General features: G+C 39.3%; 1 protein-coding gene across 1 annotated transcript in view; it reads right to left on the reverse strand.

Annotated features, from left to right (window-relative positions):
• Window positions 1-26,806, reverse strand: part of LOC116719521 (caskin-1) — a 118,291-nt gene that overhangs the window by 29,910 nt on the left and 61,575 nt on the right. The window contains 12 exon segments of the mRNA XM_032562059.1: window positions 2,063-2,144; window positions 8,525-8,709; window positions 9,796-9,894; window positions 12,031-12,166; window positions 12,168-12,295; window positions 12,750-12,864; window positions 14,310-14,404; window positions 15,585-15,693; window positions 15,913-16,021; window positions 16,864-16,985; window positions 18,908-19,003; window positions 19,106-19,251. Coding sequence (XP_032417950.1) covers window positions 2,063-2,144; window positions 8,525-8,709; window positions 9,796-9,894; window positions 12,031-12,166; window positions 12,168-12,295; window positions 12,750-12,864; window positions 14,310-14,404; window positions 15,585-15,693; window positions 15,913-16,021; window positions 16,864-16,985; window positions 18,908-19,003; window positions 19,106-19,251 — 1,422 coding nt within the window.

Genomic DNA, 26,806 nt, shown 5'->3' on the forward strand with positions numbered 1-26,806 from the left:
CTTTGCTGTGTACCACCATTGAAAATAAAACAGAGTTTTATTAATAAAATGACCACAAAACGTTTTTTTCTTCCTTTTTGGTTGTTCTAGCCCATTTTCTGTATCACATCGCTGTAGCTTTAGGGTGCTTTGAAGCCATTTACTGCCACTTAATAGTAATAAGGTGGATTACAGGCTGTAATTCATATCCATTAAAATAATATGGGTTACATCACCATCGGTAGTACATAACAATGGCTGTTGTATCTGTGGCCAAAAAGTTAAACTCTGTTAACTCAGGCCATTTTTCATTTTCCCAGCAGGATCTATGAGAATTAGGTCCCTTCTTTATAAAAAAATGTTTGCCTTTTAACTCTGTTTCTTATACTGCAAAAACACTGAGTCTTACCAAGTATTTTTGGTCTGGTTTCTAGAGCAAATGTCTTATTACACTTGAGATAAGACAAAACTTTTCAGCAAGATATATGTATATACTGTATGCTTGTTCAGAGCCAATAATTCCTTAATATTGATGAAAAAGTACTTGTTCCATTGGCAGATTATTTCACTTATAACATGGGAATTGTGAGGATTTGACTTTTCTTTATGTTTATTTAGGTTTCTGTGTTCAGTCGTTACTCCGTGTCGTCATGTCACATGTCATTATCTTTACCCTGTCAACCAGTTGCTACCAGCGACTGAGCTCCTTGCCTCTGCTCACCTGTGCTGCCTGGATTTGGTTTTTTCATCATTAAACCATCATTCTCTCACTTCAACCTGGGTCCACTGCGTCTACCTCACCACCTACAACCACAATTCATGACAGGAATAATGTCTTGTTATAAGTGAAATGCCAGTGGAACTAGTGTCATGTTGTGTAAATGGTTGTTGTAGGATCCAAATGCAGGAGACGGAGCTAACAGATCCTAACAAGCAGTACCTTTTCATTAATATTAAACAATTATTAACTTAAAATAAGCTCCTATATTTTTCTGCCAGTTACTTGTAAGTTAGTTTTGTCCTACTTCGAGTGTACTAAGATATTTTTAAAAACTAGAGCAAAATTAATTGGTGGGAGTTGGTGTTTTTGAAGTGTATTTTAGACAAACAGGGGATAGTTGAGATTATTATCTGCTGTAAAACTCCATCAGTAAAAAGTGGAAATATCTGCAGCCTGTTCTCCTGAGATTTTAATTGAACAGTTTCCATCTTTTCATCAATGTTGAAGAGACGTCCAACATTGTAATGTGATGGTTTCGGAATGTTTTCTCTACTTTAAGATGATTGTATTCACTGTGCCATTGTATATTAATAATGGGAATTTTATTTACTGATAACTTTTTAACTAAAAGATACAAATGTGGAAATGTCAGAAAAATTCTGCTATGAAAAATAAAGAAGCATTTGAACATTCAAGGTTACTATGTTTTTTTTAGACTCCTTTACCTTTACTTTAAAATAATACAATTATTTAAGTTGATGATGAATTAAAGGCAGACACTGCAGTCAGCAGACTGTAGTTACAAAGAAAGAAACACAAATGTTAACCTATAATTTTACCATATTTTTCCAGAACTGCAAAACACTGAAATCAAATTCTAGAATTTTCTGGACTTTCCAGACTGCTTAGGAGCCCTAAATATCTGGGCTCCTAAGCAGATATTCTGCTTAGGAGCTCCTTGTCACTGCTGTTAAAGCGTCAAAGTGCAGATTGCTGGGAACAGATGTATCTGAAGATCTGTCTGCATATGAAAGCATCTGTTATTAATAGACCATTAAAGTTCAAAAATAAAAGGAGCGTGGAGGGCAGTGCTGCTGGTGTCTGATGTGAGCTGACAGGTGGTCTTTAGACGGTCAGGCTGAATAAAAGTGAGATGAAGAGAAAGCCCAGAGGGAACTGTTGTACTCATGAACAACGCCTTGATCACTCTCAGTCGTCATCACTAAACTAGCAGTGCTTTTCATTTAAATGGATGGTGGTATTCTCCCTCTATGCAGACAACCACAAATGCTACTTAAATGTGTGTTCAGAATGTAACATTGAGACGTGACTGTGAGTGTTGTGATAACAGCGGGTGCTTACTCGTTGACTGCTCCACAGACTGTGACTGCTCCAAGAGATGCTCCTTTGCTTTTACTGACTGAGACAGTACAGTGGCCAGCAGCTAAAACACAAAAACACATATATGCATAAGCAGGCATGCAAAGAAATGCTTTGTCAAGCGTAGTCATTCAAATCCCAGAGGTGATCTGTGTTTCAGCAAATAGGAAAGAAGAAAAAGATATCAGCTTATGATCCTCCACCTGCTACTGTAGTTTCCTGCAGAGAAGCTACAACCTCCCTGTTCTATATCCATATAATAGAAATGAGAACACACTCCTCTTTCACCAAAACAGTTTTCATATCATTTTTTAATATAGATCTTTTACCCTAAGCAATTACACTATGTTAGGTATGAATAGAATACCAGGCATTACAAAAAAGCATCATAACTCCTTTTCATTGGGATTTGATAGGATAGACCAATACAAAATGGCAAATAATTGTGAAGTAAAAGGAAAATCATGCATTTGAACTTTTTTACAAAAAAATCCAAACTGAGAAAGATTGTGGAGTGGTGGTGGTGGTGGTGGTGGGGGGGGGGTTAAAGAACAGAATAAACATCATCCAAAGCTATAAACACAGGCTTATCTCTGATCAATGCATTTTCTAAATAAAGAAAGCAGTTGTGGTTTGTTATATGGATAATATGGCTTCATATTATCTGAGGCCTCAGACTGAGGTCTGAGGCCGGGGTCCAGACTTTATCTTTACACCCATCTTACTCCAGAATGTGTCTGGCCCCTCGGCACTGCAGAACAGGACATTACCTGTCCGGATCACTACAAGAAAATTTACAAGAAACAGAAACATAAAATAGAGGGGACCTAATTCAAACCTTAGACTGTTCCCCTGCCTAAAGGAACCTCAGACTGAAGAACTCTTGGCCTCCAAGTCACTTAAACTAGCTCTTTTAAATACCAGATCTCTCTGTGCTAAAGCTCTATTAATTAATGATTTCATCACTGAGCATAATATCGATGTTATGTTTCTGACAGAAACATGGTTGAATGATAATAATGAACCAATCGTACTAATTGAATCTGCGCCTCCTAACTACAATTTCTTCAGTGAGAATAGAAAACATAAAAAAGGAGGAGGCGTGGCTTCAATATTTAAGAATACCATAAATTGTAGTAAAATCTCTTTGAGTCACTTCACCTCTTTTGAGTATCTTGGAATTGAGGTTAAAGGCCACAAACGAACTTTGACACTAACTTTATACAAAACTCCAATATTTGTGGAAAATTTCTTTACTGACTTGAATGAGCTTCTATCTCTCATATGTATTGATTATGAGTGTTTAATAATTGTCGGTGATTTCAACATTCATGTTGACAACCCCCAAGACAGAGGGGCAAAAAAGCTCTCTAATATTTTAGAGACTTTTGGTCTAACACAACATGTCAAACAAGCAACACACACTCAAGGACACACACTGGACCTGGTTATCAGTAAGGGTGTGAATATTTCCAATCTCTCTGTAACTGATGTCGCCCTGTCGGATCACTTCGCTGTTATCTTTGAAAGTTCTTTATCCTTTAACCCACGTGGACAAACAGCAACCATCACAAAACGTTCTCTCACTGAAAACACAGCAGAAACATTTAATCAAATCTACTCTTCTTCCTCACCCTTAAGCTGTAATGACGTAGATAAGTTGGTAAATGATTTTCAGTCTAAAGTCTCAGATATCATTGATTCCATTGCCCCAATTAAAATGAAAGTTGTGTCTGGTAGGAAGAAATCTCCATGGAGAAATGCACAGTTAGATCTGCAAGACAACTCTGCCGTAGGGCAGAACGAAAATGGCGTAAAACTCAACTTCACGTTCATTATGACATCTATAAAGAAAGACTACGTAACTATCATTTAACACTAAAACATGCAAGAGAGGATTTCTTTGCAGATATCATAAACAAAAACATTAACAATGCTCAAGCTTTATTTGCAACAGTTCACAGAATCACAAACCCTCCTGTGACGTTACCGCCTGAATTCCAATGTATTGCCGCCTGCAACCAGTTCTCCAGCTTCTTTTCAGAGAAAATTCAAAAAATCAGAGGATTAATCTGTACATCCACTATAAAGTCAGTACCAATGCTGTGCCCAAACAAAACAAATACAGGAAAAATGACCCAATTCCAACTACTTAATTATAAAACCCTACAGGAAATTAGAAGTCAAATAAGCTCCAGTTCCTGCTGTCTGAATGTCTTACCCACACATTTCTTTAAGAAAGTCCTGCCTGTTATTGCTACTGATCTGATCCAAATAGTAAACTCATCGCTCTCATCAGGCGTTTTCCCCCAGGCTTTGAAAACAGCAGTAATCAAACCACTTATAAAAAAGAACAATCTGGACAAATCACTAATGCAGAATTACAGGCCGATCTCCAACCACCCATTCATCAGCAAAGTTATTGAAAAAGCTGTGTGTAAACAATTAACTAGCTTCCTAACTATAACCAACCGCTTTGACTCCTTCCAGTCTGGTTTTCGTGCTCACCACAGTACAGAGACTGGCCTAGTCAAAGTGTTCAATGACATCCATATAAATACAGACTGTGGGAGAACCACAGTGCTGGTTCTGTTGGACCTCAGTGCAGCTTTTGACACTGTTGACCATGACATATTACTGAATCGACTGGAGAGTTGGGTCGGACTCTCCGGTCCAGTGCTTAACTGGTTTGAATCCTACATAAAGAACAGGGATTTCTTTGTTTCAATTGGAAACTTCTCATCAAAGAGGTCAAAGGTCACATGTGGGGTACTCCCACTAGCTCAGGTTATAACAGGAAATAATATTAGCTACCATAACTATGCAGATGACACACAGCTCTACATTACGATGTCACCAGGTGACTCAGAGCCCATCCAATCACTGAACAGATGCTTAGAACAGATAAATGTGTGGATGTGCCAAAACTTTCTCCAGCTGAACAGAAACAAAACTGAAGTTATTATTTTTGGACCTAAAGAGGAACGATCTAGAGTTATAGATCTAGAGTTAATGATCTAGAGTTATAGATCTAGAGTCAATGCACAGCTTCAGTTATTACAACTGAAAACCAGCGATCAGGCCTGAAACCTAGGAGTAGTGATGGACTCTGACCTGAACCTCCAGAGCCACATAAAGACAGTCACAAAGTCGGCCTTCTATCACCTGAAGAACATTTCCAGGATTAAAGGACTAATGTCTCAGCCAGATCTAGAGAAACTCATCCATTCGTTTATCTTCAGTCGTATTGATTATTGCAACAGCGTCTTCACAGGTCTGTCCAACAAAACAATTAAACAGCTGCAGCTGATCCAGAATGCTGCTGCTCGTGTTCTCACTAAAACCAGGAAGATAGAACACATAACACCAGTTTTAAAGTCCCTCCACTGGCTCCATGTAGCTCAAAGAATAGACTTTAAAATAGTGTTGTTAGTTTATAAATCACTGAATGGCTTAGCACCACAATACATCAAAGATCTGCTGTTGTTGTATCAACCTTCCAGACCTCTCAGGTCTTCTGGTTCTGGTCTGCTCTGCATCCCCAGAGCCAGAACCAAACGAGGAGAAGCAGCTTTCAGCATCTATGCACCACAAATTTGGAACAAACTTCCAGAAAACTGTAAAACAGCTGAAACACTGACTTCTTTTAAATCTCAACTAAAAACCCACCTGTTTAGAATTGTATTTGAAATGTAATCAATTACAAATTTATTGATGGAACTTGACTTAATGTCGTGTTTTGATTGTTGATTCTATGTTGCATTGTGTTTCTGTGTTTGTAATGATGTAAAGCACGTTGAAATGCCTTGCTGCTGAAATGTGCTATACAAATAAAATTTGATTGATTGATTGATTGATTCATGCTGAGGGTGGAACTAAGTGGTCATCTAAATAGTGCACTGGAAGAATTGTCTTTTGCTTATTTACATGTTTAAGAACAACAGACAAGCCTATAATGTGCACAGGTACTATAAGAAAACACCGCCGTGCATAATAATTAGTTGATGGTATAATTTACATCTTAAGATTTCTTATTTAGCCATTTTCAAAGGAGTTTTAATATTAAGACTGGTTAGATCAGCTGGATTGTTCTACACTACACCAAGCTTTTAAGAAGCTGAGCTCTATGAATCTTTATACTATTGTGAAAAAAATGAAGGTTTTTAAGTCTACCTAAATAAACTGGTATTATACACTCATCGGCCACTTTATTAGGTACACCTATCCAACCACTCATTTGCGCAAATGTTAGCTTACATGGTAACAACTCAATGCATTTAGGCACGTAGACATGGCCAAAACCATCTGCAGAGAGCTACAGAGAAAATGTTCTGGATGATGGCGACTATACACTCACCGGCCAGTTTATCAGGTACACCTGTCCAACTGCTCATTGATGCAAATGTTGAATCAGCCAAGCAGCAACTCAATGCATTTAGGCACGTAGACATGGCCAAGGCGATCTACTGCAGTTCAAACCGAGCATCAGAATGGGAAAGGAAGGTGATTAAAGAGACTTTTGAACATACAGTAATATGGTAGTTGATGCCAGGCTTGCTGGTCTGAGATTTTCAGAGATGCTGATCTACTGGGATTTTCACACACAACCATCTCCAGGGTTTACAGAGAAAATCCAGTGAGCGGCAGTTCTGTGGGCCAAATGCCTGGTTGATGCCAGAGGTCAGAGGAGAATGGTCAGACTGGTTGGAGCTGATAGAACTGCAACAGTAACTCAAATAAACACTCGTTACAACCGATGTATGCAGAAAAGCATCTCTAAATGCACAACACGTTGAACCTTGAGGCAGATGGGCTACAGCAGCAGAAGACCGCACCTGGTGCAACTCCTGTCAGCTAAGAACAGGAAACTGAGGCAACAATTTGCACAGGCTCACCAAAATTAGATAATATAAAATTGGAAAGACGTTGCCTGGTTTGATGAGTCTTGATTTCTGCTGCAACATTCAGATTCAGTAGGGTCAGAATTTGGTGTCAACATCATGGAGCCATGGATCCATCCTGCCTTGTATCAACGGTTCAGGCTGGTGGTGGTGCATTGGTGTGGGGGATATTTTCCTGGCACACTTTGGGCCCAATGTCCAATTGAACATTGTGTCAACGCCACAGCCTACCTGAGTATTGTTGCTGACCATGTCCATCCCTTTATGACTGCAGTGTATCTATTTTCTGATGGCTACTTCAGTAGGATGGAAGTAGCCATGTCATAAAGCGCGAATTATCTCAGACTGGTTTCTTGAACACGACAATGAGTTCACTGTACTCGAATGGCCTCCACAGTCACCAGATCTCAATCCAATAGAGAACCTTTGGAATGTGGTGGAATGGGAGATTCACATCATGGATGTGCAGTCAACAAATCTGCAGTAACTGAGTGATGCTATCATGTTAATATGAACCAGACTCTGAGGAATGTTTCCAGTACCTTGTTGAATCTATGCTGCCTCACCAAGCATTTGAATGGGAAATTGCAAAAATTCAGCGATTTTGAAGAAAAAATAATCTAAATTGGTTAAACTAAATGAAAAATTAATATTTTGTAGTACAAACCACAGGGTGAAAATAGCAATTTAAATTATTTTATTATTATATATTATTTATCCATGCCTCCCCTGACCACACGTCACTGGTTGAAAGACAAAAAAGTCAAATTTGCAGTTTGCCACAAGCCAAGTGGGAGTCAAAGCAAACAGGTGAAATAAGGAGTCCAAGTCAGATTATACTTTTTGCACTAATAGGGGGAGCTTTTCTTCAGAAGGGATAGAAAAGCTAGTCAGAGATGATGGGAAGATTTTTGGAGCCAAATACAGGAAGAAACCCTTCCAGACACTCCAAGAACTTTAGACTGGGATAAACGTTCACCTTCCAGCAGGACAGCAGCCCCAAAGTCTTGGCCAAAGCTGCAGTGGAATGGGTCAAATTTTATTTAGAAGTTAGAATGACCGATCCAAAAGCCAGGGCTAAGGATAGGTGACAATACTTGCATATTGATATTCAAAGAATATTATAACTGGCACTACTCTATTTAGTTAATTTAAACTTTATCCCATTTAAATTTATCACTGTGCCAAAACTTTTACATAAAGGGGGGAAAAAATCCTAAGTATTTTTTTGGTCGCTTTAATATGCATTGCTCTCTGAGTGATGCATATGCAACCCACAAAATCAGAGTTAAAGTAAAAGTGAAAGAGAAAAGTGGAGGCCAAACCAAAATGCACCTGGTTTAACTGCTGAAAAAAGGTGATGCAGCGGAAAAACAACCTGACAGGAAGCATAGCTGTGGTTAACATGGTAAACACATTTGTGTCAGCTTCCTGAAATTGTTTTGTTGTTTCCAGTAAACAACGTGCCGGTTGTTCTGTGAAACTTAAAAGCAGAAATGTGGTAAAAACCTGTGTATGTGAACACATTCAGGAAGCCTCTTACCTTAACCCCTTCGGCTTGAGCATGCAGCCCTGGAGCGTTGAGGCCATGAGTGTTGAGTCCTGGCGTAGGGGCCGGCTGAGGACTGGGGGCCGGTGTTGTCAGGACATGGGTGTTTCCAGATCCCTGCAGGCTGCTGGAGGAGCGAATGCTGCCCAAGCTGCACACACTGCCACTGCGCTCTCCTCCTTCAATCAGAAACTTCATATCTTCCAGCAAGCCAAATTTCATTGCAATCTTTTGAAAGTGGTCTTGAGTAATTGCATGTCTTTTAAGATTTTCTTTGGACTTTTGCTGAGTTTTTGATAATTTCCAGTCAGTTATCTGGAGCTTCAGTAGAAAGTCCAGATCCAACTGCCTGACCATCTTAGGCTGAAAGTTTAATGCACTATAATTGTCTGAGAGCCTTTTAGTGGTAAAATTACTGTTAGCTACATCAGTCAGGTAGTTTACTCAACAGGCCCTGCTCAAAGAGCCACACCAAGCATCAGTCATAATGAGGTGAGTTAATCTTCAGCGGTACAGACAGAGGATTTGCATGGTACACCTTGAGAACAGATGCTATTAATCTGTAGTTATTGCTGAGACATTCGAGGAGTGGGTGTGTATATTATGTAGAACATATAGCTGAAATTAAAAGTTTATATACAACAAATAAAAAGACACACATTTTTTCTCACTACCTGAAGTTAAATCAGACCAAACGTAAGTCAGTTAGAATTACCAAATTTATTTTTAATTATTCTCCATGCCTTCATGTATTGCTTTATGTCACAAAGGTGACATGAAGCAATAGTAAAGTTCAAAATCAGAAATTTACATACATTGTCTCAGTAATTGGTAGCATTCCCTTTAAACTGCATGTTGTGGGTGGAACATTTGGGTATCCTCACACAGCCTTTACGTGATAGCTTGCTGGAATTTGAGCCCATTCTGTCTGACAGAACTGTTGACAGTGAGTCAGATGTTCTAGGTGTGGCTTTACAATAAGGCCTTGTCAAGTTTCCTTATTTCTAAGCAAACACTGGGCTAATCTAGTCAGGTAAAGCAGCTAAAGAGGGAAACACAAAAAACTCCAACTGAAGTCCAAGTTCCCCAGGCTTGAGAAAACCTGAGGAACTGATGAACAATATCAATTTAAAAGATTGCAAAAAAAACGGCTCTTTAGCAAGCAAACTATATAGATTTTTGAGCTTTTCTATGGTGTTATAGGTCATATAGAACAAAACTGCAGAAATTCTAATTTTTTCCTACAGGCAGAGTTTGGGGTGTACCTGCCACTGGTTTGCGTAACACCCAGATGTCCTCGCTGGTGCTGCTCTGATGTCCTAAAGTGGGTGAGCCCTGAGGACTCAGCTCTGCTGTCCGGGAACCTGTCACATACACACATATACACACAATTTTTATTGTCACTGAAGAAGAAATCACATTATTTCTGAGGCCAACTTCTAATCATTTGTAAGACAAAAAAATTCTCCAAGACAGTGAGTGCAATAAAAATCTGTCACCTATAAATCATTATTACTCATGTCAAGCTAAAGATTTTAGAAGAGCTTTAAGGTTTAAAATAACTTGTTTTGGTTCAATAATTTATCATTTTGACTAAAAAGTATTGTTTTTATTAAAAAATACTGCATGTGTGGTGATACAATTTCCAATAATCTGACAGTGAAATTAATTTATACTTATACTGGATAATAACATACTTCATAAATGTGAACATATTCATTGTAAGTCAAAAGTTTTAAATGAAATGATTTGCTTTGTCCAACCATGACTAGTACTTTTAAGAACCTAGAACAGCCTCATAATGTTATTATAAAATACATAGTACTGTGCAAAAGTTTTAAATCACATCTAATTTATTCCTATTTCAGAGATTCTTCCAATGTGCTTAAGTAGTTTTGAGATACAGATCTGTTTCTGGAGGTCTTTAAAAGTTTGTCTTCAGACTTTGATTTTTGGATGTGTATTGCAGATGTGACTCTGCAATATTGCATGGACATCGGGGGCAGTTCCCCAGAATTGGGTGGTAGTGCCCCTATTCAAAAAGTGGGACCAGAGAATGTGCTCCAATTACAGAAGGATCATACTCTTAAGCCTCCCTGGCTCACTCTTAAGCCAGGGAGGCTTAAGAGTGAGTCCTAGAGGATTACTTTCAGGGGTCCTAGAGAGGAGGGTCCGTCGGACAGTCGAACCGTATATTCAGGAAGAGCAGTGTGGTTTTCGTCCTGGTCGTGGAACACTGGACCAGCTCTACACCCTCGGCAGGGTCCTGGAGGGTGAGTGGGAGTTCGCCCAACCGGTCTACATGTGTTTTGTGGACTTGGAGAAGGTGTTCAACTGTGTCCCTCAGGGAGCCCTGTGGGGGGTTCTCCGGGAGTATGGGGTACCGGGCCCTTTGATACGGGCTGTCAGGTCCCTGTATGACCGGTGTCAGAGTCTGGTTCTCATTGCCGTCAATAAATAGGCTCGTTTCCAGTGAGAGTTGGACTCCGCCAGGGCTGCCCTTTGTCATTAGTGTTATGGACAGAATTTGTAGGCGCAGCCAAGGTGTTGAGGGGATCCGTTTTGGTGGCCTTAGGATCTCATCTCTGCTTTTTGTGGTTGATGTGGTTCTGTTGGCTTCATCAGGCCGTGATCAGCAGCTCTCACTGTAGCGGTTCACAGCTGAGTGTGAAGCAGCCGGGATGAGGATCAGCGTCTCCAAGTCCGAGGCCATGGTCTTGAGCCGGAAAAGGGTAGAGTACCTTCTCTCGGTTTGGGGCGGGGGGGGTGCTGCCCCAAGTGGAGGAGTTTAAATATCTGGGTATCTTGTTTAGCAATGAGGGAAAAATGGAACAGGAGATCGACAGAGGGATTGGTGCAGCGTCTGCAGTGAAGCAGGCGCTGTACCTGTCTCTCATGGTGAAGAGAGAGCGGAGTCAAAAAAGTGGAACTCTCCATTTATCATGAGTTTTGGGTCATGACCGAAAGAACAAGGTCATGGATACAAGCGGCCGAAATGAGTTTTTTCCGTATGGTGTCTGGGCTCTCCCTTAGAGATAGGGTGAGAAGCTCAGTAAAATCCCTTCTGAAATCCTGGAGAGCAGTTTAACATATTACAGGAAAGACTGACTGCTTAGAAGGAACACAGGAAGAAATGTAGCATTACACAAAACTTTTGCACAGCACTGTTTATCATATGAACTAACACAAATTAACAGAATCTTTCTCTTAAAGGATCAGTTCACACAGATTATTTATACAAAGAACTGGGACTGACTTTCTTACACTGTATTACAAAAATAAAACAAAAAAACTTTAGCTATAGCATTAAAACTAAACACTTATCTATTTTAAGGTTTAAAATAAAATGCAAAACACTGGTGTGGCAAAGTTTGGTTTTTTCGCCATCTGAGTGAACTGGAGCTTTAACTAAAGCCAGGCAACAGCTGACAATCCATGAGTTTTCTGTCCAAAGAGCATAAAAAAAGAAAGGATGCTTATCTGTGGTTTACAGTATGTACCTGTCTGACTCTGCTGCTCCTGAGGAGTGGAGAGAGGAGGAGAAATGGACAGAGGAGGAGGAGAGATGGGAAGAGGAACATACCCAAACGAGGAGAAGCGAGGGAGGGAATGTGTGCCGGAATGGAGGGGGGGGGGGAGGAGGCAGATGCAGATGCAGGGGGAGGACTTTGGAGGGGGGGTATGGGTGTCCGTTGGCTGAGGCAATGGGGCAGGGGTTGGGCCGGCGGAGGAGCAGGGTGTGGCACTGCTGGGAGGGGGAGTGGCCTGGGTACAACCCGAGAGGGGGTAAGAGGGGAGGTTGCAAAACAAAAACAACACAACAACAACAACTGATCAGTCAAAAAGTAAAAAAAAAATGCATAAAAATAGAACTGATTGAAATTAAAACCAGAAAACATCCATATATATCCAGATGGAATCTTTCTAAGCAATAATGCAAACACATAAAATGAACAAAAGCGTCTAATAAAGCAGTTGTAGGAAGCAAAGAGGGGTGTGTGTGTGGGGGCAGGGGGGAAGTTAGAGAGGCAAGAGGTTGGTATAGGTTAAGGAAGGAGACAGAAGGAACAGGAGGTAAACAGCCGCCAGAGGACACTGTTGATGAGCAACAGGCTGATGGAGGCCAAAAGCTGCTGCTAGCTACCACACAACACATGCAAACCACTCACACAAGCCACACACACACACACACACATACAACTGTCATGTGGGTGGTCACCTGCCCTCTTGATGACCTCCACAATGTTGGATGGGAAGTAGCCCACGCGGTCGTTTCCGGTGCGGTTGTCATGGATGCAGCCCTTCCATCTGCCATCAGAGTGCTGCTCCAGCACCTGTACACAAACATCTGTCTGAACTAGGAACACTTAGTGGAAAAATGGATGAATAAGATGATGCACTGACTTATTGCCCAGAAGATGCCTGGTATCAGATGATTTTATTTAGATTATGTTTAAATGCACGGAGCATTTGCTCCTGAGAACTAGTGAAAAGCATCTTCAAGATGAAAGTTTGAGAAGCTCCTCCAGTGTCCCGTTTCAGAAAGCAGGAGGGGTAACTATGTGCATATCCTTGGTTTTCCGTTTCAGAAAGCTGTGTATCAGCTATCCAGAGTCAACTTACTACCGCAACGTACTCTGTGAACCATCCCTGTTCGGCAGCAGGATTGTTTGAACAAACCCTAAGTTTGTTCTATGTTTTGGCTGAAACCTGGCACAAGGAAAGCGTCAGAAATGAAGTGTTCTTTTCTGTGGGAGCCGTTACATGTTGGAGAGTAAATTCTCTGCAGAAATCCCTGTCAGATGAGGGTGATCACGCTGCAGTTAGATGTTTTATCATTCCCAGACTAATATATTTTCTAGCGTTACTGTTTTTCGCCACAGTCAAAACTTCTGCTCGCACATCACTCATAAGAAACAACGAGGACATTCTTTGTGCTGCACTTTGTTTTAATGCCAACCAGATCTTGTTAGAAAATTTACTGTAGCACATAAACTGTTAATGTACAGCAGAAGCGCCTATGAGGTGAATATGAATCTTACTCACATTAACATGATGAGGTTCTACCAAACACCAGGGTTTAATCCCTGGCTGGTGCTCTTTATTAAAGCTATTCTGTTTCTCTGTTATGTTATTGGTATCAGGCATGAAAAGCTTATTTTTAGGTAAATTTTATTTTATGATGGAGCTTTTTAAATATGAGCCCTCCCACTGTTGAGCTGTACATCATTGTGACTTTAACATGTTATGAAACCAAAAACCCTGATTATCATAGACTAGATGGTTTCTTCAGAGTTTCTGCCCGAGTTAGTTAGCCCTGCTTTCTGAAACGAGGCCCTGAAGTTTTTCACTAGAAACAAATCCTGGAACATAGCTCGTATACTTCTGCATATTTTATTAGTGGAGCCTTCAAGGACAGAGATTTGAAGTAGGGACCTAGGAAAGCCAAAAAATTGTTTCATTTACTCTATTGTACTTTTGCAGTTTTGGTTTTTCCACACCCTTTCTGGGCAATAAAAAAGTCGTCTGCCAAAGAGCATTTCATTTCTAATTGTACTCGTCTTGGGGACAAACTTTTTCTGTCATTTTCTCTGATCAACTAGGCTAGAGACACAAATAAATCAAGTTCCCCATCAGGAAATGCCACAAAACATATATTTAAAAAGAAACAACAGGCCTAAATAGGGACCAAAGCCACAACAAATAGAACTAGGGCTTTATAGTATATGAAATCATCAAGAAAATATTTTACAGTGGTTGCAAAATGTGGTGAATGTACCGTGATAATGTCTCCAGCTTTGATGTTGAGGCTGGTAAGGTCGTAGTTGTTGCAGTAATCCTTCAGCGCTCGGACCTGCATTGCAGCCGATGCATCTACAGGACAAAGGGGCACAATGAGAAAACAGAAGCTGGGGCAGATCAACTTTTATACATTACTATCTATGAATGTTACATAAAAGTAAAGAATATTTCAGAAAACATTTTCCCTTCCAGCCCAGATAAGAAACACTTCAGTTTTTAAATTTTTTCTAGACAGAAGGGTTTTTAGGGCAACTCAATTTAACTTGATCATTTAACACTAGGCGCTCCACAGAGGCTGTTAGTAACTTTGCAGTGTTTTTGAATCTTAAGGTAAAGAAAAAGTTTTGTTTTACACTTTTATTGTGTTTTCATGAATTAGCTGCCATTAATATCCACAATAGAATGACCTAACTTTTAAAGCAAAAATGTTTAATTTATTTGAATGAATATGTCAAGTTCCATTCATTACTTCTCTTTTGTTCTAAAATCTAAAAGAATAGAAACCTGCTTCTCCAACTTTGTATGAGTTGATTGTGAAATTTAGAAATGGCTTTAGGCAAATTTAGTCCATTTGCTCCCTTACTTCATACCAACAAAGTCCTGTTTGACACATGGTCACTGCCTGACCCAAGTAGTAAACTGGTTCAGGAAGCTGACTGGTGAGATGATCTACATCCATCTGCAAAGGTGTGTCATCCTCTGCACTGCAACTTCTGAATGCAGATATTTGGTCTACAAATGTAAAACCAATTTTTATAAAACCAATTTCTTGCCTGCTGCCATAAGTTTTTAAAATTCAATTTAGTACAGTTTTAACATGGTTTTCTTTTTTCAGTTGTAAAAATGAGGATACTGTATTTAAGTCTATGTGTATTTATTTTTTTGTTTTTATGTTTTTTAAGTATTGAACACCAAGTCACTTTTAATCATGTATTGTATGTATTTATTGTGTGTTTATATCAAATTTCCTGCATGGCAAGAAGGCTGGCTCACGTCACTGTAACCAAACCTACCTTGTGGTATAAATAATGTAGATTGATTGACATTTGAGGGACATTTAATCAATAACTCTTGATTAAACCCCTGGAAGCTACTTTTGCTCCAACATTGTGTAGAAACAGGAGGGAGCATTTTGTTTTTTACCTACTTTTTCTGACTGCATTTCAGTTTTTACTCCTAGCAATGTTATAGATGAGCCCTAACCCAAAGCTGAGGTCAGTATGGATGTGAATGTGTGAGTTTAAGGCCTCACCTCTCAGTAACTGTTTGATCTCCCTGCTGGCCTGTGTGGTGGTAAACTGGTTAACAATGTCCAAGGCAGTTTGACTCAGAGTGTTTCTCACTCCTGCACTGATGCCACTCTACAATGAAACAGAGGAGATAAACAAGGGGCAAAGCTGGAACACTGATCAGTATGAGGGATGGTGTGGTTACAGCATGAGGCTGGCCAGATTGTCTGTTTATGCAACATGTTCCAGAAATGTCTTTATATTCTTTACTGCACAGTGTAAAGAATGATGAACAATGAGGTGTAAATTTGCTTGGCTGAAAAAAAACACATTTAAGAACAAAATACTTACATCTAGCAGCAGCCGCACCACCTCCGTCTTCCCACAGAGGGCAGCCTGATGCAGGGCAGTGCCACACTCAGACTGCCTGTTGATGTCTATCCCAGCCTGGATCAACAACCTGCAGAGCAACATCAACTTAAATTACACTTTTGTTTATTTTATAAAGTCACCATCACAAAATGATTTGGGTCTGAGGATTTTGAAGCATGAAAAACATAAAAACAAAAGCTGTATAGCTGGCAGAGATTTAGGACGCAATCCAACACGGCCTGTTTTTATTCAACCATCTTCAAGAGTTATTGTGGTTACATTTTTTTAATAGATTTTTTTACTTAGTTAGATAGAGATACCAAGCAGGCTGGATGACTGTTTGTTTTCTCTCTGGTGTGTTTTACTTTTGTTGCACACCAATTTGAGCAAGAACCAAGTAAACAAAAAGGTCCTACAGTTACAAGTCATTCCAGGACATCATCCAGGCAGCCTTAAAAAACCTATTGATGAAACTCCAATTTCAGAATCAGCTTGATGGCCTTCAGTTTGGCATTTTTATCTGATGAAAGCAGTCAATGTAGTCAGAAATCATGTTTAATGGTTCAATATATCCCAGCAGAAAGAGATTAGATGGCTGCTGTTTGCTGGTACATTTGCATGCTTCATGTTGTCATGTATCTACCATTAGACACTAATTGTTTCCTTAGTTCATTGTTTATGAAGCAAATGTACAGGAAAAGAGTTGGACTGCAGTTCTGAAATGTATTTGGATTGTGGGTTTTTGAGTTGAGTTAGGGAGCTTTAGGGCTTAAAAGTGTTGACTTAGTGCTAACTGTCTGCTTTGAGTGAAAGGAAATCTGCAAATGTAGGCATGGACTATGGAGTACTTTTTAAAATGAATATAGAAACATTGAATGTACTGTTGATTAGAGTAAATGACTATTATGATTTAAGAGTTATTGTTCGGACCGTATTACGTCTATGTGTCCATTCTTAGCAGCCAGATGCAGCGGGGAGACTCCATTTGGGTCTGAGGGTTTCGGCTCCAGCATGGCTGCACACATGTTGCTGCTGAGCAGGAGCTGGACCACCTAAACAGGAAAACACAGTATCAGTGGGAACTTCAATGAGTGAATGCTGGATAAAAACACAATTTTTTTCTTACTTTATTCAAATTCAGAAGTTTAAACTTCCTTAGTATTTGGTAGAATTTCCTTTTAGACACTTTGACTTGGGAGCAAATGTCTCGCAATTTGTTTCTGTAATTTTGGCCAGTTCCTGTTTGGAGGCCGCCCTGCTCACACACAACTTTTCTATGGAGGTGAGATCAGACTTTTGTGATGGCCACCCCAAAACATTAACTATATTGTCCTTAAATCTCTGTAATTAGTTTGATTGTATGCTAAAGGTCATTGATCATTCAGAAGAACCATTTGTGTTCAGCCTTCCCATGTATTTTGTGAAGTGCACCCACACAACACATCACACCTGGGCTCACATTTTTAAGCTCGCAAACTTCTCTCTTTATCAAGCAACTGTAACAATGGTCACTATGGCCAATCACTTCAATGCTAGCTTGATCAAAACACAGGACATGGCTTCAGAATGCAGATTCTTTGTCCTTGAATCAATTCACAAGCAGTAATCTGGATTCTAGGTTACTTTAGGAAAAAAGGCTTCTTCATGGCTGAGTGGGGTTTCATGATGTGCTTCACTGTGGATAATGACACTGTTACCAGGTTCAACAAACATCTTCATAGTTTAGTTTTTGTTCTGTGGTTTATTCCAACATTTTGCACCAAAACAAGTTCTTTTGTTCTTGGACGCAGAACCTTGCTGAGCAGTGTGATGCCTGAAAACAGTTATGGCTTTCACTTATATACAATTGCTATAATTGATAATGAGGCACATTCCTATGGCAAAAGTCCTCAGTTATGAGCCAGACATGTGGAGCTCCACAATTGCTCTTCCAAAAGTCTAATATTATTTATTTTGATTTTTTCTGACATCACACAATGAAGCAGCATGTTTGAGGTAAAATACAAAAATACAATATAATCAGATGCTTATAAAGCCATTTATAAATTACAAAGCAGTTTCGGAAACCATCATCTGTTGTTTCCTAAATTGCTTAAAGGCACAGTATCCTTGCAAACCTCTAAATTTTACAAACTAATTCTCTCTATTAAAGCTGCAGTATGCAACTTTTATAAAAAATATATTTTTTTTATACATAGCAGGTGTGTCATGATAACAAATTATGCTGACAATAAATTGTCCTAAAAGTTACAATTTATTTTGATAAACACTTATATTGTAGTTTTGAGACCATTTCAAGTAACATAATGGTAATGGCATATAATGCAAAAACACCCTCTTAAAGATCTATAAACTTTAAATTCTAATGAACATTTAACATTGGAACTGAAAAGCATTTTAACTATCCAAAATAAATAAGCAAAATAAGAGAAACAACAAATAAAATGAATTATGAAGTCTCTGAAAACTAAACTTTCCTTCAAAAAGAATAAGTTGAGACCAAAGAACCACACTGAATACTGTTATCGTACAGTTTATGGTAAAAGAGAAAAAAAGGAAAAATGATAAAGAATACCAATGGAAATTATTGAGCTTGTTCTAATTTATCATGTAATTAATTGTTTCATTGCTTATTCAGACAGACCTACAAAATCAAACATTGAGTTCCCTTAAATCAAGACTAAAACCCACCTGTATAGAGTTGCTTTTGAACCATAATTAATGGAACATTGACCAACATATTCATGTGTATTGATGTGTTTGATAAAGACACTTGATAAAATGTTATATTGTTCTCAAATTGGTGACTGCATGATGTTTCTGTGACTTTTTGTTTTTGTCTTGTTGCTGAAATGGGCCATACAAATAAACCTGACTGATTATGAGGAAACTACAACATTCTTTTAAATATCAAATATAGATATTTAGTTCAAACAAAGAAAATTAAAAACTTTCTTTTGTTTATTGAACTTACTGCAACACGTCCAAATTCACAGGCGAGGTCCAGGGGAGTTTTCCCAGCTGCATCTGAGATACAAGGGTTGGACTGATGCTGTAGCAACATTTCTGACTGCAACACACACACAAAATCATTACTGGTTTATTTGACCCGAATTTCAAACATGCCTCATCAGATCTAGACTGAAACAAACAGCCACACACACTGAGTTACCCCATCATAGTGTCCGTGCTGAGCTGACAGGTGGAGAGGGATCTGTCCTTCATCTGACTGTCCGTTGACTGAGGAGCCTGCTTTCAGCAGCATTTTCATTGGTTCAGTCTTCCCCTGCCATGCAGCATAATGCAGAGGACGCATTCCTACACAAATACCCCCCCAACACACACACACACACACACACACACACACCCCGAACAGGCAGAGCCAGATGTGACAGCAACCATAAAACACAGACATACATAGTTTCTCATTTATATCAATCAGTTTACAACTAGACATCAGGCAAACATTAACTATCCAAATACTACCTAGTTATGAAGCAAAAGATAACTTGTATTAAAAAAGACAACAAGATAGTGCAGCTAAAATAATCACCAAATGAGAAAATGTTCTTTTTAAAGAAAGTCATTGAAATTAAAAATGTTAGCTTGTTTCTGCACTCTCCCTGCAACATGGCAAATATGTTTGGAAAGTTTTTAAAAATATTCATATTCTGTGGCAGTAACACAATTTCACTGTTAATTCAGCAACAATACACAATCGGTTTGAGTGCATGTATTTCTGAATGCAAAAAATTTAACAAAAAAAGTAGTTTTTAACAAAATGACTAGTGCAACACTTATCTCTCCTTTGAAATCCAGACTGAATGTAACTGACACATTAGTTTCTACTTTACTTTTTGTGTTTTTTATAGCCACTGTTCAAAATGGGAAAGACAATAAAACATCTTTTTTGAGTGTGTTAATCATTACAAGTCAGAATTGTTCCACAAGAAAACAATAATTTACCTAAATCTGCCCATTTCTGCAGACTATCCTATCACAGTTATGGAACTGTGATCGATCTCACTGAGCTCCTGAGATCGAGCCAATCTTTCACACGTTTGTAAAAACAGTTTGCATGCCTAGGTGCTTCGTATTCCAAGGACATCATTGGAATACATGATTGCTATAATATGGACAGGTGATCAAATAGTTTTGGCAATATAATACATTAAAGTTTGTAAAGATTTCCATATCTGAACAGCCTGGGACCTCTAGGCTAACATGGCTCATCTTGTTGTTGTTGACATCTTTATGACCCTTTGTGACCCTGGAACTATTGTATTTGCAAACATGACATTCCTGGGACATTTGAGACAGCAGCTTGAGACAAAGGGCAACAAAACCCTTTTCAGTGCCATAACAGGTCCAAAGAGAACACTGCATGGAACTGGGCAAGTCTGAGAACAGTCCAAAAAACCAGGAGTCACTGCAGACACCACTAAGTAGAGAATATTACACAGGTCTATTGACAAGTATGATTGTGAACGAAGCTGCACAATATTAGAAAACTATGCAATGGCAATTTTATTGGTTAAAATTGGGACAATAAAAATTGGTGACCGTAAATCAAGTTTTCTTCCTCCTTTGGTTTTTAAACATGTTCCTAATCCTCGCTGTGACAGAGTGATCTTCTGATACTTAACAATCATTAGCAAACAATTATTACATTCTTTGCACTATTATTGAAATGACAATACTTTCATGGTAAACTGTGCAACTCTATTTGCAGATATTTCTTAATACGCCACGCAAATTATTTTCTTTCAACCAAGAAGTTTGTTTTTAATAGAGAAAAAAAATTCTGAATTTAAAAAAAATCTCTAAGCAATTATTTATTCCTTTCTCAATTAACAGTGAAAAACGGTTGGCACTGTTAGCATACATGTTGTATGTATGATTGCTATACATACAACATGTTTATACTGTTGCTTTGACTATTTCTGTTGGACAATGAGCTCCATGTCCCTGAAGTTAGAAGGCCTCTTTGCCATCTCCCTAATCTTTAGGTCCCACCACAAATTCAGATTTAAGCAGAAACTCCATCTGGGCCACTACAGATGGAGGCAAAAAAAGTTGGGCCAAGAAAAAGGTGAAGAGAACAGGCATTTCAACGTGCGTTCATTTATTGTCTTTCTCAGAACGGTACAATACAACTGCAGTACTCAGAAGACACAGCAGATGGCAGCATAACAGCCTCTCCATTAATCATTGAACAAATTACTGCTTCATATTTCAACACTCCCACTTAATTTTTTATAATAGTATTAAGACACAAGATAGTGCTGAAATCAATTTTAACTCAACTTGCAAGACTAACGTATTAGTCCTTTTCTGTTTATAGTTTACTTTTTGTCTTGCTATACTCAACAAGAAATAGTCAACTTTATAATGAAAACTACAAAGTAAGACATTCTATCACAGATTTACATTGGAAAAAGTCCAATCTTTTTTCTAAAATACTCAAACTTCTGTCTTGCAAGAGGCTTTGTCAAGATATCTGCCTTCATGTCATCGGTTGGACAATATTCTAACTTGACTTCTCCATTCTGCATACATTCACGAATGTAATGGTAACGAATATCTATGTGCTTGGTTCTTGAATGGTCCACCGGATTCTTTGCTATTGCGATGGCTCCTTGGTTGTCCTCCAGAATCACTGTAGGCTTTGTGACCAAACCCAGATCGTTCAGTAATCTTCTCAGCCAGGTTCCTTCTTGAGCTGCTTGACTGAGAGCAACATACTCAGCTTCTGCTGTTGAAAGTGCAACCGTTGCTTGTTTTTTGCTTAGCCAGCTCACTGCTCCTCCGCCGAGTAGAAATATGTTGCCCGTTGTTGAACGGCGGTCGTCTTGATCTCCAGCCCAGTCAGCATCAGAAGAACCAGTCAAATCTTTGTCCCCTGAACAGTCAGACTCTGGAGCAAGGTTAACAGTTCCCTTCAGGTATCAAAGAATCCTCTTCACAGCAGTCAGATGTGCAGTATTTGGATTTGCATTGAACTTTGACACTGCACTCACTGCTTGTGCTATGTCTGGTCTTGTCATCGCTGCATACAGTAGACTTCCAACCATGGACTGATATGTGCTTGGATTGACAGGATTACTGACAGCATCATCCTTTTTCAGCTTTACACTGATGTCAGCAGGGGTTGCAACAGGATTTGCTTTATCCATCCCATATTTCTGAAGAATGTTTTCAATGTTTTGTTTCTGGTGAAGAAAGATGCAGTTTTTTGCTTTGTCTTGAATAACTGAGATGCCGAGGATGTAGGACAGTTCACCCAAGTCCTTCATTTTGTAGCGCTCTTGGAGAGTCAGTTTTAACTCATCCATGCTTTCAGTTGACTCTGTAATCAGCATCAGATCATCCACATAAACTGCAATTATCTCCAGCTCCTGTGATGACCTCACAAACACACAGGGATCCGAGGTGCTCTGCTTAAATCCAAGATCCATCATGAATTTTGTGAACTCTTTGTTCCAACAACGAGGAGACTGTTTTAATCCGTAGATTGATTTTTTTAGTTTGCATACAAGATGCTCCTGACCTGGTTTGATGTATCCCTCAGGTTGTTCCATGTATATTTCTTCCTCCAGGCGTCCATTTAAGAATGCAGTGACAACATCCATTTGATGTACATGTAGGTTATTCTGGATGGCAAAGGACAATAACGTACGAATTGAGCTAAAACGTACTACAGGCGAAAACGTTTCATAGTAGTCAGCACCATAGAGCTGTGAGTAGCCTTTGGCAACAAGTCTGCACTTGTATCGCTCCACTTCTCCATCACTTTGATGCTTGACTTTGAACACCCATCTTGATCCAATGACCTCTTTGTCCTTTGGTAGATCCACCAGGTCCCATGTTTCATTTTCTTCCAGTAACTGGTATTCTAAATCAGCCGCTTCTTGCCATTCTTTTGCATTTGGACTCTTTAATGCTTCTTTCAGTGTGATTGGTTCCATGACAGAACACACATTAGCACAATGATCAACAGTCACCATATCTGCAAACTCGTCATATCCATATCTCTTTGGAGCCTTTCTGATTCTGCTTCCTCTTTTAATAGTTTCATCGACAGTGACGTCATCATCAGTTGTTTCCTTTTCTTCTGTGATGGTAATCACCTCTTTCTCTGGACAGGAAACTTCCTCCTTCTGTTTCCAGTCAAAGTCCGACTCATTAAAGATGACATCCTTTCGAATCAGAATTCTTCTTTTTTCTTCATCAAACAGACGATATCCTTTTGCGTTGTTTGCATATCCCACAAACCTGAGCTTTACAGCTTTCTTGTCAAGTTTTTGTCTTTCAGCATCTGGAACATGTGCATAAGCAACACAACCAAACACTCTCACATGGTTCATGTCAGGTTTTTTACCAGACCATCGTTGGTAGGGTGTCTCTTGCTTCAGATGTTGGCAATCTGTTTTGTATGTACTGTTGCTACTGCTTCAGCCCAGTACATCTTTGGTAGCTTAGCATGTGACAACATGCTCCTAGCTGCTTTAACCAATGTCCTGTTTTTTCTCTCTGCAACTCCATTTTGCTGAGGTGTATGAGGTACAGACATCTCATGGTGGATACCTTGAGCCTTCAAATATTCTTGAAACTCACTTGAAATGTACTCCCCACCATTATCTGATCTCAGTCTTGCAACTTTGTGTCCACACTCATTGGAGAATGTTCTCTCAAATTCCTTGAATTTGCTTAAGACTTCACTTTTTTGTTTCATGAAGTAAACCTTACAACAGCGAGAAAAGTCATCAATGAAGGTTACAAAGTATTTTGACCCACCGAAGGATTCAGTCTGCATGGGTCCACAGACATCACTATGGATCAGTTGCAGCTTACGTTTGGAATGGATTTCTCCCACTGCCTTACATGGCTGTCTTGTGAGTTTTCCTTCCACACAGGCTTCACAGAAAGGAAGTTCTTTGTCTGCAGAGAATTTCACTCCATTCACCAGAGCTTCTAGTTTCTTTAGTTTGGTGGTGTGACCTAAGCGCTGATGCCACAGATTAGTTGTTACTGATGCACTTGATGCACTATGACAGACCGGCGTAGATCCTTTAATATCCAACTGATACAGTCCATCAGATCTTTGTGTTCCCATTCCTTGAAGAGTTCCATCCTTGCCATGAATGTAGCACCGAGATTCTTTGAACTGAACTGTATTTCCTTTTCTTGTAGCAGCTCCCACTGAAGAAAGATTTCCAGACAACTTTGGGACGTATAACACATCATACATTGTGGCAGGTTTAGCATCACTTATTTTGAAGGTCATGTTCAATTTAACAATGAACAATCCTTGAGCTTCCACCACCCTGCCATCACCCAGTTTTACAGACTGTGTTTTTGAAAACTGCTGGTAGTTTTGAAGGATTTCTTTGTCACAGGTCATGTGTTTTGATGCTCCAGAATCAATCAACCACTCATCTTGTGCTGGTCCTTCAGTTAGATTTGCATTTTCTGCAACAAAGGCACTCTCAGAGGGGTCTTCTTCATTTTCACATACCGCATTCTTGGCTTTGATTTTTGATTTGTTTTTTCCAGCTTGGACAGTTACGCTTTATGTGTCCTTCTTTGCCACACTTGTAACATCTCCATGAACTCTGTCTTTCAGCTCCCACTACTTTTGAATGGTCCTGCATTTCTCTGTGAACTTGTGTTGACATGGCTGATGCACCACCTGACGTAGCAGCACTGTAGACATCATTAACATTGACTCTTTTTTGCTCTTCATTGATTAATGCTTGCTGAACAAACTGCAATGTCAAATTGTCCATCTTTGTTTCTAGAGCAGTGACAATCGTAGCATAGCTTGGTGGTAAGCTACCCAGGAGTGTTACAATCTGATCTTCCTCTTCAATTACAGCACCTATTGCTCTTAGCTGATCAGTCAGTTCCTTCATTCGTTTTAAATGGTCATTTAAGCTGTCCTTTTCTTTCATTTCACATCTGAAATATTTCTTCTTCAAGAACAGTTTATTTGCTAAAGTGTCCCTCTCAAAATGTCCTTTTAGCATGTCCCAAGCCTCTTTTGGAGTTTGACAGCTTGTTGGGGCCTGCCATGCAAAGCAATGGCAGGAACCTATTACTCTACACCCAACAAGCGTCTCTTTATTATTGGGGCCTGCCATGCAAAGCAATGGCAGGAACCTATTGTTATTGTCGGAGAAAGTGTTTCTTTATTGGGGCCTGCCATGCAAAGCAATGGCAGGAACCTATTGTTATTGTCGGAGAAAGTGTTTCTTTATTGGGGCCTGCCATGCAAAGCAATGGCAGGAACCTATTACTCTACACCCAACAAGGTGTCTCTTTATTCTTTATTTTTCTTCCGTAACCGTTAATGCGGCTCATACCGCTGGGTGCACACCTACAAATGAGGTATCAAAACGTGCAGAAAATTCACGCCGTTGGAGCTATTATTTTTGGTGGGATTTGGGCTTAACGTGGCGACATAATTCGCAAAAAACTGCGAAAAAAAACCCATTATAAGTCAATGGGAAAAATCCTGGAAATACCCTATTTTTGAGGATTTTCTGTGTCGTCACAAATTCACCTAGAAATGCCATTCAAATTTCATTTTGTAGATACGTCTGTGATCTCTTCGAAAGTGAAGACGGCTCGTCGATACCAGTTACGGTTTGTCCACAATTTGTCTCTAAGCGACCCAAAGTTTCTCATTTTTCCTAAAGTTAGAGTGCTTCTCTGGCTGCTTAGAGTGAGAGATGAAGACAACTTTTTCAGCCCAAATCATTTTTGAAATCGCCATCACGCCCACAAATATCGCACGATTAGTATCAAAATCGGTCCTCACATTGATACGCCTGTCTGCTCCGGTAAAATGTTTTCGAAATTTATCTAGACCGTACGGTTTTCTGTCACGGTGCTTCAGAGCAAAGTCATGCGACAGGATTTTCTGAGGCTCTCAGGCTCTTTCACTAACACTTCACACCTTGGTGTGAAACTTATTTAACATAGCAACGGATCTCAAGAGGCTATTGGCTGCTGATTTGGACTACAAATACGCATCATTGTAGTTCTATCTATCCTCAGTTGAAACAGATCAGGACTGAGAACTGGCCTTTAGAACTAATTGCTGCTATGGGCTGTATATAACTGATTTAACTCAGTAACTGTTACACATGGGATTAGTTTTGAACTTTAAAATGAAGCTTAACAAAAATTTCACAATAAAAGCCTTGAATATTTTTACATCATGTAATTGCTCTTTTTGGCTTTATTTGACTTTTTCATCCAAAGCACTGTTACACATGGTATTAGTTTGGCCCTTTGAAATGAAGCTTAACAAAAATTTCAAAATAAAAGCCTTGAATATTTTTACATCAGAAAATTGCTCTTTTGAGCTTTATATAACTGAGTTAACCCAGCAATTGTTACACATGGGATTAGTGTGGCAATTTAAAATTAAGCTTGATGAAAATTTCAAAATAAAAGCCTTGAATATTTTTACATCAGGTAATTGCTGTTTTTGGCTTTATTTGACTTTTTCATCCAAAGCACTGTTACACATGGTATTAGTTTGGCCCTTTGAAATGAAGCATACTGAATGGGGCAATCAATAATTGCCCCATTGATTGACTTAAAATAGGTTTTGAGCACGAATTGACTGCAAACTACATATCCCATAATGCCTTCCGATTCTTACCAACCAACATTACGGCTTCTCGCCACTAGAGTGCAGCAGAGTCACCTCAAGCTGATTATTAATTTTCCCAGCGAATAAAACTGAAACATCGACAAGCTAACAAGCTAAAGAGCGAAGTCCCGTGATGTTTCAATCGAGGACTTTTACCGTCTACTGCCCCCTGATTTGATGCCACAGCTTCGACTCCATGCAGCTCGT

The sequence above is a fragment of the Xiphophorus hellerii genome, chromosome 5 (genome assembly GCF_003331165.1).
Source record: "Xiphophorus hellerii strain 12219 chromosome 5, Xiphophorus_hellerii-4.1, whole genome shotgun sequence".
NCBI lineage: Eukaryota > Metazoa > Chordata > Actinopteri > Cyprinodontiformes > Poeciliidae > Xiphophorus > Xiphophorus hellerii.